Here is a 12,156-nt window from a genome sequence, read left to right as displayed (position 1 = left end):
TCAGACGCGCCTTGGTTATGGGAACCTTCTTGCACTGACAGCACAGAGAGCATGAAGGCTCTTCCCTCTCCGTTTCACACACACACACACACACACACACGGTGAAAATTGTTATTGGTGATACTGGTCGCTAGAAGGCAGTGTAGATCTCATATTTAATCTCATTATTCTCGTCTTGTAGAAGAAGAGGGACCAGAATGAAAACAGCTGAGCAGTGCGGAGATGGTAAATGTTAAAGGGTTTTATAACGTGGAGCTGATTTTGTGTGTCCTTGTTTGATCTGTTTTCGAGAATGTGTGGGTGGTGTGGCTGAGCACGGCGCGGTGACAGTTTGAAAGAGCCGTTTAACACCAAACTGGAGCAGTTGGAATGTAGAGTTTCTCCTCTGAACTCTTTAAATACTGAGCTCCAAAGGACAAGAAAAACATGTCTAGTAGTGGATACGCTGTTGTAGGGAGTGGGATTTTATGTTAAACTGGATATAAACGCTATAAAATAAAACTTTCTTATAAACACATATTTTCCAGTAAGTTCCGCCAGATGTTTTTTTTTTCTCCGCAATACAATTACAGTAAGATTTCAGCATTTTGAAACGAATCTTTTAATGTTCTTTTCCCTAAAAATGTAGCAAAATTACAGGCAAACATATTTAGATACACTAATGTTCTTAGGAGTGTTATGTATTATATTAGTAGTCTCTATCAGTTTTATACTTTGTGTTAGCTGTATAGTTATTACAAAATTAGACTGAAGATAGACATTGTTCTGCATGTTATGCATAGAGCCGTTTACAAAAACAGATGTTACAAAAGTACACTCCCACCCCTCAACCTAAAGTTAGATCCACTAACTTAATACATTTTAAGGACAGTAGATGTGTCCAATAACAATATCTATTATTATAAATTGTATAGCACCTTTCATACATAAATTTAGCCCAAAATGCTTAATGGAAATTATTTTAAATGATATAAAATAAAAGGGTAAACACTAACTGCATCTGAGGCCAGGTTTTTGTTAGAGACACCACACTGATGCTTGGCAACATGTTAGGATTTGCATTTATATTTATAATAGTCAGCTTAATACATAAAAACCTCCTACATTCAGGTTATCTGTTTTCCCATGTTTGTCTATTTTGTACTACTAGAAAATATTTACATAGCTTTATTAAAATATGAGATTTGATTAAAATCGCAGAGTTTTCATGTGATACTCTATTCATGTCAGTGGAGATGCTTGAAAGATTTTGTCTCTCACACAGGTTAAGATGCTGCCATGGGTCGCAACAGTGGACGTGGCGCGAAATGTGGAGTCCCTGCAGTGGTTCTGTGCCTGGCAGCATTGCTCTGTGCCAACATATTGCTCTATGTCTATCTGGATGCTGTATACCAGGTCAATACTCCTCTCTCAGCACATACGCACTGCCCTCCAGGATACTTTAAGGTGGGCACTATGACCAACTGCTCCCCATTGCTTCAGTGTGCTGAAATAAGTGGTGAAGTTCGTCGGCTCAGGTTAATCGGACAGGGAGCTGTGAAGAAGGTCAGTGTTCACTGTGGCTAGTCCATGTTTCAATTTGTTTATTCAGTTCTCTGGGTTGGACAATCTTTGTGTATGAGAATTAATAAATCTCCTTTGTGTGTTTCAGGTGTATCTGTCCGAATGGAGGGGCCAAAAAGTAGCATTGTCTTTCTTATCTTCAGAACAGTATAAAGCTGATTTCCTTCATGGGGTCTCCATGTTGCGGTCACTGCAGAGTGTCCGTGTAGTAACTTTAGTGGGTGTTTGTGAAGAAGATGGGGTGTTTGTGACAGAGTATCATCCTCTGGGGTCTGCTCTTACACTTGATGCAACTCTTGCTCAGGATCGTTATCGCAGTCAAAATTCCTGGCAGACACGGCTGCGGCTGGCACTGGATTATGTTGCCTTCCTGGTCTTCTTACACAACAGCCCAGTGGGCACCCGTGTCATGTGTGACTCTAATGACTTACACAAAACACTCAGTCAGTTTCTGCTAACCTCTGACCTGCGGCTCTTGGCGAACGATCTGGATGCCTTGCCAAAAGTGGAGCCGGGCCATCATGGGGTGAAGTGTGGTCACCATCAGCTCATGGGGCAGTTTGTTGCTCCGGAGCAACTATGGCCTCATGGTGAAGATGTGCCTTTCTCAAATGACCTTATGCCTAGCTACGATGAAAAGTCGGATATATGGAAAATTCCAGACGTGACACGTTTTCTGTTGGGTCATGTCTCAGGGAGTGACGTTATCCATTTCCACCTCTTTCAGATACATGCTGAGTGTAAGAATCAGGATCCTAGACTACGGCCAACAGCGTGGGATGTCCTGAGTGTTTATCGAACTGTTTATGATAGCATGAAGGAAAGCCACACAGAGATTGTCAGAGACATGTTGTAAAATGTCATTATACTCATTTCACATACTGAAAGTCCGAAAGATAGTCCTGTGTCAGTTTGACTAATAGTAAATGTGTCTTTTGTCATCACTGTAGCAGCATTTATTAGCAGATTACTTGAACCTTAAGTGTTTGTAAGTGTAGTTGACTGAACAACATTGTTACATTTTTGAGAAGGACTCATTTAATAAAGTTTAAACCATGTGTTTTTGTCAGGGAGGAAACACATGAGGGCACACAAAACTCACAAAGGCACCCCGAGCAGGAGTCAAACCCACAACCCCAGGTCCCTGGAGCTATGAAACAGCGGCACTACCTGTTGTGCCACCGTGCTGCACCATTCCATTCATTGCATATGAAATAATGATCAAGCTTTTCTGAGAGAAAAAAGACATTTGCGTTACAATATATACAACAAATTGTTAGCTGAGTCAATATAAGTCAATAATAAATTTTATACAATTACTAGACAATAAGTAACATTTTTCTAAAGGTGCTTTTTTAGGTACTGCAACATGTCCCTCCCTGTGTCAAGCAAAGGAAAAAAAACTTTTATATATCTCACTTGGTTCAAAATTTGATTAGTTCATATGCCAAGTAAGTAATTTTTTTTTCACTGGTTTTCATTCATTCATTCATTATCTGTAACCGCTTATCCAGTTCAGGGTCGTGGTGGGTCCAGAGCCTACCTGGAATCATTGGGCGCAAGGCAGGAATACACCCTGGAGGGGGCGCCAGTCCTTCACAGGGCAACACAGACACACACACATTCACTCACACACTCACACCTACGGACACTTTTGAGTCGCCAATCCACCTACCAACGTGTGTTTTTGGTCTGTGGGAGGAGACCGGAGCACCTGGAGAAAACCCACGCAGACACGGGGAGAACACACCAACTCCTCACAGACAATTGACAAATTTTCAGTTATCTAACAATTAAACACAACACCAGTGAAAAACTGAATTAAAATATTTTTTTTTCTTTTAACATATGTTTAACATAATGTCAATACGGTATATAGTAAAAAAGCATTTTCAACGTTAGATAACTTCATGAATATTTATTCACACTTAATAGCAAATATTAGTTTTTTAGGCACATTTTAAGCCCTCCAACCTTTGTGACATGGTTTCCCATTCCAAATTGAGGACGACAAATGTATTTTTCAGAATACATTTTTTGTTTCAATTAAATATCACTTTTTTCAGTTATCAGATGGCTGTACTGAATATCTTGTAGCCAGCCGTGAAAACTAGGTATGTTCTGGAATATTTGGTTAAAAATCAAATACTGGAAATGAAGTCAGTGTGACCACAGAGCAGCACACCAACAATACAATGAAATGGAAAAACAAACCGGAATTGGTTTTTAAGTGTAAATGGCTAAAATTAGTCAAATCCAATAATTTGAAAAGAGTAAAAATGAGTAGCTATACTTAGTTATGCTGACATAACATGCAATTGAAAGCCTTTAAGCATTTTACTAACGTTAATCACAAAACACTTGATGTCTATACAATACTGTACAAATATCGCCGCTGATATATTAGCTGTACTGTTTAGTTTCGGGTTGAATAAAGAAAGACAAAGCGGTGTCGGGACTGTTGTGTAGACGGAAGCGGAAACACGTCAGGTGTTGTCTCGGCGGTCTGTTTACGTTAACGGGTGTTAAATGGTGTCAATGCAGTGTCGGTAGTTTTTTGCCTGACTCGGTTTCTCTCTCTGTGTCCCTGTGTCCGGAGAGCGGCTCCAGCGGCGGCGGTGCGCAGTGAAGCGGGGCCGGTTTCGGCTCCTGGACTTCATTGTTTTCGTTCAAAACGGCCCCCCGGCGCTGCCACAATGAGCTCGGACCCGCCGAGCGAACACCACTCTCCACCGGAGCCCCGCAGCGTCGCGGCCCGTCGCCTCCACGAGCTGCTCCGCGACGAGCGGGAGGAGCATCCGAAGCCGGAGGAAGATGAACCGGAGGAGGAGAGAGATGGTGAGAGTTGTTCCAGGGCGCCGTCCCCTCCTCCTCCTCCTCCACCGCCGCATTGCCACTCAGACTCTGGGCTCGAGACCCTGGGAGACATAGCTCTTAGCACGGGTGGAAGAAGCTCTGGCCCCGGGCTCTGTGACTCGCTTTTCTCGTGGCTCTGGAGGCGGACCGTTCGTAGAGGGCCTCTCGTAGACCCGGCCCGGGATAACTACCGCACGATGACCCGCCTCTACTCCTCTATGAGCCCCGCCGCCGACTCAGTGAATCTCAGCACGCAGACCCACGGAGCCGTGTTTAATCTGGAGTACTCTCCTGACGGGTGAGGACAAAACAACCCCGTTGACCCCCTACATAAGGAGTCAGCTAGAGTTTTAGTTTTAGTTCAGGAGATTAAAGGGTAAAACAAAAAAAAAATAAATAAAAAAACATGGGTATCTGGTATACAAATAATAAAAGGTTGGTAAAGTTTGTGCTTCAGGCTCATAACTCCATTACATATCTAATACTATAAAAATATAAGAGACAAACAACAAAGTAATTGAGGAGATTAAACAGGGCTGGGCGATAAGGCCCAGCACTACACTATGTATCAGAATATGTATTTTTTCAGAGATTTGACAAATTACAGTAAATGCAGCCAAAAACAGTGTTAAACAAACAATCTCCCCAGTAAATATATTTATTCATCAGTTTTACTTACTGTAGGATCTGGCCTATTCAGTTAAGCACTAAGATAAAACTTTATAGTGCTATTGAGATAGATCTGACAATCTCCAGTATTTATGTTTGAAATGATGGTGAAACTGTAAATGAGCGCATGAAAATTAATGTAAAGCTTCATACATGTACAAGAACTATGTTTAACATTACTTATTTAACTCTGCTTAACAAAGTTATGTCATTTTGAATTTAACAAAACAGGTACATATCTGAATGGTTTTTCATATTACTGTACAATGACATTAGTAACATACAAGACTATACTTAAGAAACAATTTGTCATATAACTTGAATCAAATACAGTAAAAAATACTAAGTAAACTAATCACTGTTGCAGTTGCACTTAACACACTGAAAAGTTTTTAAATTAAATATAGAATTTTACACAGAATTTTTACATTCTCGTGTTCTTGCTTGACATAATCCTTCACTGCTAAAACTTCATTCCAATAATATATGTCAAGCACTCAGATTTTGTTTCTCTTCTGCCCCAAATAATGATGATCTGTTGGTACATGACTTGTCAATGAGAATGACCTGAAAGTCCCATCACTCACATGAGTTCACTCTTGCAAGACAAATTCTCAAGAGCAGTCTTCCATAGAACACAGGCTCATTCTTTGTGTTCTTGCTATTGGGAAGCAGCCAGGGTCCTTTTTTTAGTGTTGTTTGGTTACTGTGGCTGATTACTCTGCTGGAAGTTGTATAATGCCAAGTACAGTATACCAGATGATAAAATAATATAATAAATTCTGTACCTCTGTAAACAATATAAATAATGCAGTCTATGCAATGGCACATATTGTTGGTCTGATCATGTTCAGACAATCATATTGTAACATTTGTTTTCCCTTTACAATAACACGTTGTCTTATTGCTCACTTAAGACATGTATTACAAAACCTGTTTTCATATAGTGTGAGGGTGCAGGGTTGGGTGGGCTAAATCATATCCTGAGGGGCTGACTAGAACAGCCTTGCTGTACCTGTCTACTGCCAGCACCAACAGCATGTTTGTGTGTGTGTTTGTCTTGTAGGTCAGTGCTGACTGTTGCGTGTGAACAGACGGAGGTGCTGTTGTTTGATCCCGTGTCATCGAGACATATCAAAACACTGGTGGAGGCGCATGAGGACTGTGTGAACAACATCAGGTTGGTACTTTGCTGTCTGTATACTTGAGTTGAGGTGTTCATCCACAACAATTTTTTGCCACTTAGCTGTTTGTATCCAAGGAATATAATGAAATCGAGTACACGAATTAATCAACTGCTTGACATTTTTCAAACCTGCGCTGAAAGTGATGTATGGAGTTGGAAAATCAATCCACAGTTCAGATAGAATTCTTCAGTGTGAAAGCAAAGTATCAAACATGAGCACTTCCTAAAGAGCCAAGAATCAGGCCTGGGACTGAAGTATTCAGTACAAGTTCAAAAACACCTTTGATGTGCCTTTTAATCAAATATAATATAAAGTTTATATGTTTTTGGAAAAATATTATGTTGATCATACATTTTGTTTTATTCTTGCAAATTAAGCCAAATGAACAAGTGTGACCTTAAAATATATTCACACTTGTATTATACTTTGGGGCGGCACGGTGGCGCAGCAGGTAGTGTCACAGTCACACAGCTCCAGGGGCCTGGAGGTTGTGGGTTCGATTCCTGCTCCGGGTGACTGTCTGTGAGGAGTTGGTGGGTTCTCCCCGTGTCCTCGTGGGTTTCCTCCGGGTGCTCCGGTTTCCTCCCACAGTCCAAAAACACGCGTTGGTAGGTGGATTGGCAACTAAAAATTGTCCGTGAGTGTGTGTGTGTCTGTGTTGCCCTGTGAAGGACTGGCGCCCCCTCCAGGGTGTATTCCCGCCTTGCACCCAATGATTCCAGGTAGGCTCTGGACCCACCGCGACCCTGAAATGGATAAGCGGTTACAGCTAATGAATGAATGAATTATACTTTGGTGTCTGAGGATTGCCTGTGTTTTATCTAGTTATCTGACATGATTATGTGATTTTTCTGCCAGGTTTCTGGATAACCGCTTATTTGCCACTTGTTCTGATGACACTACCATTGCATTATGGGACTTGAGAAAGTTGAATTCAAAGGTGTGTTCACTGCACGGTCATGCTAGCTGGGTGAAGAATATTGAGTATGACACACACACCCGCCTGCTTGTAACATCTGGCTTTGATGGAAACGTCATCACTTGGGACACTAACAGGTTTGTGTATGTTCTAGAACTCTCATGTGTGCTTGTATGTACAGTATGTGTGACTAACAGGTGGGTATGTGTGTAGGTTCACAGAAGATGGTTGTCCTCATAAGAAGTTTTTTCACACACGGTATCTGATGCGGATGCGTTTGACTCCAGACTGCAGTAAGATGCTAATCTCCACTTCCTCTGGTTACCTGCTCATCTTACATGACCTTGACCTCACCCAAAGCCTAGAGGTTGGCAGCTATCGCATTCTACGTGCCCGACGCGCCCCTCTTAGCACAGGTGTGTACAATAATTGCATTAGAAAGTTGTACTGTAAAGAAGTACACCGATTGTTGTATATGAAATTACAGAATTATTTAGTTAATAGAAGTTAAGTATAAAATTTGTTTGATTTGTATTGCTACATCATGAAATTTGTTTCAATTTTTTTCAGAAGGCTCCTCATCTAGCTCCAGAACAGCAGGTTCTCGCCATGGCAATGACAGCAAATCACATCCACATAGAGAAGGTGTGTTAAACATTTTTTTTAAATGTACCTGTGACTTGTGATTGTTTTTGGTGTTATATAGTTATTATTAAGAGTTGTTGTCATGACTGTACTTGAGATTTTTTTTTGCCTCTCTCAGGTTTATCTCCCAGAAATAGTCTGGAAGTTTTAACCCCAGAGATCCCAGGTGAGAGAGACCGGGGGAACTGCATTACCTCTCTCCAGCTTCACCCCAAAGGCTGGGCTACACTGCTCCGCTGCTCCAGCAACATGGATGACCAGGAGGTCAGCACCTGTCTTCCAACTTTTTATCGCACTCCAAGACTGCCACCTACTGTTCCATTCAATGACCTAGAATTAGGGTCTGTCCCAAAACCTAGTGAGCTGCCTAAGTAGGCAATGACTACGTAGACACTCGTTTAAATAGGTTCGTCTGTCCTAATGAGGCAGATTATTGAGACCCTGTAGTTAGAGAGCGATTGTTCACTTACCTCAGCTGCTAGCGCCGCCTCAGCAGTTAAGTGTGTTGGAGTCTGCTATTCCCATTTTAACCGTGATTTGAATTATTTTTGCTCTGGGAAAAGAGCGAACTAGACTTGCGTTGCGTCGTGGGGTTACTTTCGCGGTTCGTTGCAGCCTTAAACTTCCGCCAGATTAAGGTTTCATCTCAGTAGGCTGTATAATGAGGTATCTAAGAATTTGGACAGCCTACGTTTCGGGAGCGTGCACACTATGGCGTATAATGCTCTCTGTGTAGACAGCTCCTTAGGTTTTGGGACAGACAGTTTTTGCTCTTTGAAATGGCACAACATTTCTATATTGGCAAAGCATTGTTAAAGTGGCAGTTTTCTTGATTGTGTTTTGACAGTCATTTTAACATACAGGAAAATGTCTGTGCTGCACAGAATATTTAATCTGCTTTTGATTTAATAATGGTCAATTCTAAAAATGAAAGTCATGCTGTCTTGTCCACAGAATGTTCAAGATACTATCTATCTATATAGATAAAAAAAAAGAGTTGATTCTCTTTTTTACCACATTAGAATGTTTAATTAGAACATAATTACAAAATTACTAATATTCATTAATAACTAAATTATTGGATTCAAATACAATTCCAGCTATTTGTGACCTTATATTTTATATGATTTTCAAAGGGGATCTACAAGATTAATAGATATTCTTGGCATTATTGTTGAGACTGGTGCTGTTTCTTTGTTATTTATGTGTTTATATATATTTTTATTGGAGTTAAATTAAGCATTACAGATTCCAAGTTTCATAAATAAATAAATCATTTTTCATTTGTAGCATTGAATGATGTCAGCTCACCATGTCTCGCTTACTTTCTACAGTGGACGTGTGTGTACGAGTTCCAAGAGGGAGCCCCTCCACGGCCACCCGTTTCCCCACGCTGCTCTTTGCGTCTCACGCACTACATCGAGGAGGCAAATGTGGGCCGTGGCTACATCAAGGAGTTGTGTTTTAGCCCAGATGGACGGCTCATTTGCTCGCCGTACGGTTATGGAGTGCGCCTTCTGGCCTTTGATGAGCGCTGTGCCGAGCTGGTGGACTGCATGCCTGTACGTACAGCGCTCCTGCATGAGGTTCGCTCCATCTACTCCCACAGCGACGTAGTACTCACCTCCAAATTCTCTCCCACACACTGTCAGCTGGCCTCTGGCTGCTTGAGTGGACGTGTAGCACTCTACCAACCCCACTTTTAGCACACAGACAAACAAGGACTGTTTTGGACACTTGAAGACATTTCTGACAGTGAGCAGAAACACATAGCCCTTAAAGGGAGTATGCGTTTTTTGGATACAGTATACTGTGGGATTGTGTAAATGAGTCGGATGTTTTTAGAGGACTAAATTTTGTTTGTTAGAAAATGTAATCTTTAAAATTTATGAACTTCACTGCAGTAATGAGAGAAATAGCCATTCAGTTTTTCTCACAGCGCGTTTCTCTGCTTGGAGTTGCATGAAGAGCAGCACAGTTGTGAGTTTGAGGTGCTAGTAGGATGGCAGAGTTATGTTTTGTGCTCTTCATGCCTTTTGCTAAGCATTTGACCTCACTCCAGTCTTGGAGCCTGGCCTGCATGTCCAATGCTGACCTCCCCTTGCAGCAGCATACTTACTGCTGGCCGCTTAAGCCAATCAGTTCTCTTCCTGTAAAATCGCACTGAATGTAAGCAGTGCAAGCTGTTAATGTTGTAATGAATGGAGTTTTCTGCATTTTGCCAAATGTTATTTTTAGCAGCATCATATTCACATTTGTGCTCTAAAAGAGCTGCTGTTTTTTCTGTGTTACTTACTAACTTGTCTTTTTATGTTTGACAGGCAGCTTGTCTCCTGTGACACTAATGAAGTCATGTTTTTTGAGGTCTGATTTGTAGCTAGTTTAAGCAGTACACTTGTGTGCCTAAGTGTGCGTTTGAGTATGTTTGAGTCTGTTACTACATAAGCTAACTGCCGATTAATGATTCTTGGTTGAGTGAGTATTGGAGAGGGTAGCCTCTCTTCCTCTCTCACATGCACCAAACTTCTAGACTAGACAGGGACAATCAACATTGTTGCCTAAACCTAAAATTCTCTTCTACTTTCTCAGACATACATATGCACACTGATTAATGACTGAAGCACAGCCACTGGTTCCTGAATGCAGGATACATAGATAATGATAAAAAAAAAGTGTTACGTTTAGGTTGGGGTTTTACACTGTCGGGTATATTTGATGTAGCCTTCACAAGGAAAGACACAGAGGACTTGCTGACAATGTTTATATCATTCTCACATTACTGAATACATGAAACATCTGGAATGTGGGATTGGAGGAAAAGGGCCACAGAGGGAGAGACAATCTTCTGTTCAGCTGTGCTTTACTCACTCAATCACAATGATTAATGCTAGCACTAAAGTACTGCTCAAGATCCAGAGGTACAAAAAATAAACATTTTTTTTCCACTTGCTGAAGCTGCTTTTCACTATGTAGAATATTGATCATAAAACATTTAGGTTCATATTGAATATAGTACAATGTATAATAAGGCTGTGCCAAAACATTATGACAATCAATACTGTTGCTGTTCGCTTTGCCAAAACAGCTCTGCACTGATACATCGATTCAACAAGACCTGAAAATACTTTGTGTGCTATATTTTCAAGTTGTGAACAGCAGATCCTTTAAAACCTGTAACTTGTGAGATGGTGCCACTGCAGGTCAGGCTTGTTCCAGCACATTCATCAGGTACTTGATTAGATTGACATCTGGGGAATTTTGGGGACAGGGCAAGACCTTGAACTCTTCATAATATTCCTCAAATTACCTGAAGAGTGTGTGCCATTTGGCAGGGCGCATTATCTGCTTAAAGAGGCCACTGCCATGGGGGCGGGGATAGTACCATTGCCATAAATGGGCTTAAATTGGTAAGCAACAGTGTTTAGGTAGGCTGCACATGCCAGAAGTATGCTCAAATGAATTTGCAGACCACAGCTTTCCCAGTTCAGCATTACTAGAGCCTTAATTCACCTGAAGCAATAGCTTATTAAGCAGGTGATCATTACATCTGCTGAGAGGTGAATAACCTGTTACTGGAGGAATATTAAGGTTATCAACTCTGTCATTAGAATTGCACGTGTCAAGGTGTCAGATGTATAATGAACAGTCAGTTCTTGATTTGTCTGAAGCAGGAAAATTGGGCAACCTCAAGAATCTGAACAACTATGAGAAGGGACATATTTTGATGGTCATAATGTTTTGGTCAGGGCATTGACAAAGCAGCCTGTCTTATGCTGTGGTAAGCATCTACCAAAAGTGATTCAAGGAAGGAACTGGAGAACTAGTAATAGGGTCATAGGTTTCCAAGCACCCTGATGTGAGCAAAGTCTAACCCCATTGGTCTGAACCCACAGCAACAGCAGCACAAATTGCTGACAAAGAAAAATAATGCAGGCTATGATAGTAAGGTGTCAAAACAGTGTGTTGCAGTCTGAGCTGTAACACGTCTTCTGTGTCATCAGACCAGATCAGTTCTAGTCTTCATTCACCTTGCACATCTGTAAGTCCACACTGAATGATGTTTCATGACCAAGCATCCATTTGATCTTTTTTAAATCATTTATTAAGCGTATTACTCTGGGACTGTTTCCATTTTCACAACATTTAGTCCCATCTCTCAGTAACTGCTGCTTAATTTAAAATAAACTTGCATCCTTTGAGGATTCATTAAAAAAAAATCATGGGAGTAATTTCTGCTGGCTTTATCGAAGTGCTGTATGTGAATAGTATTAAAAGTTAAGTTTTCTGATATGCAAAGGAAAGGAACACATGTCAATA

At 41.0% G+C, this 12,156-nt stretch overlaps 2 protein-coding genes across 3 annotated transcripts; both read left to right on the top strand.

Annotated features, from left to right (window-relative positions):
* Positions 1-110: 110 nt before the first annotated feature.
* pomk (protein O-mannose kinase) lies at positions 111-3,728 on the top strand. Its single transcript, XM_066679335.1, has 3 exons — positions 111-225; positions 1,265-1,545; positions 1,652-3,728. The coding sequence occupies exons 2-3, from the start codon at positions 1,279-1,281 to the stop codon at positions 2,417-2,419; spliced, it is 1,035 nt and encodes a 344-aa protein (XP_066535432.1). The 5' UTR covers positions 111-225; positions 1,265-1,278; the 3' UTR covers positions 2,420-3,728.
* Positions 3,729-3,945: 217 nt separating this feature from the next.
* Positions 3,946-11,964, top strand: wdr32 (WD repeat domain 32). 2 transcript variants are annotated; one of them, XM_066679334.1, is made up of 7 exons: positions 3,946-4,717; positions 6,155-6,268; positions 7,134-7,331; positions 7,408-7,610; positions 7,768-7,839; positions 7,958-8,103; positions 9,174-11,964. In XM_066679334.1, exons 1-7 carry the CDS (start codon positions 4,260-4,262, stop codon positions 9,543-9,545), a joined length of 1,563 nt encoding a protein of 520 aa, XP_066535431.1. In that variant the 5' UTR covers positions 3,946-4,259; the 3' UTR covers positions 9,546-11,964. The 2 variants fall into 2 exon arrangements, with proteins under 2 accessions (XP_066535431.1, XP_066535430.1); XM_066679333.1 differs by having other exon boundaries at positions 3,972-4,717; positions 7,765-7,839; positions 9,174-11,962.
* The last annotated feature ends 192 nt before the right edge of the window (positions 11,965-12,156 follow it).

Source organism: Hoplias malabaricus, chromosome 8 (assembly GCF_029633855.1).
Source record: "Hoplias malabaricus isolate fHopMal1 chromosome 8, fHopMal1.hap1, whole genome shotgun sequence".
NCBI lineage: Eukaryota > Metazoa > Chordata > Actinopteri > Characiformes > Erythrinidae > Hoplias > Hoplias malabaricus.
The sequence above is the reverse complement of the archived record's forward strand: the minus strand, read 5'-3'. Positions and strand labels throughout refer to the sequence as shown.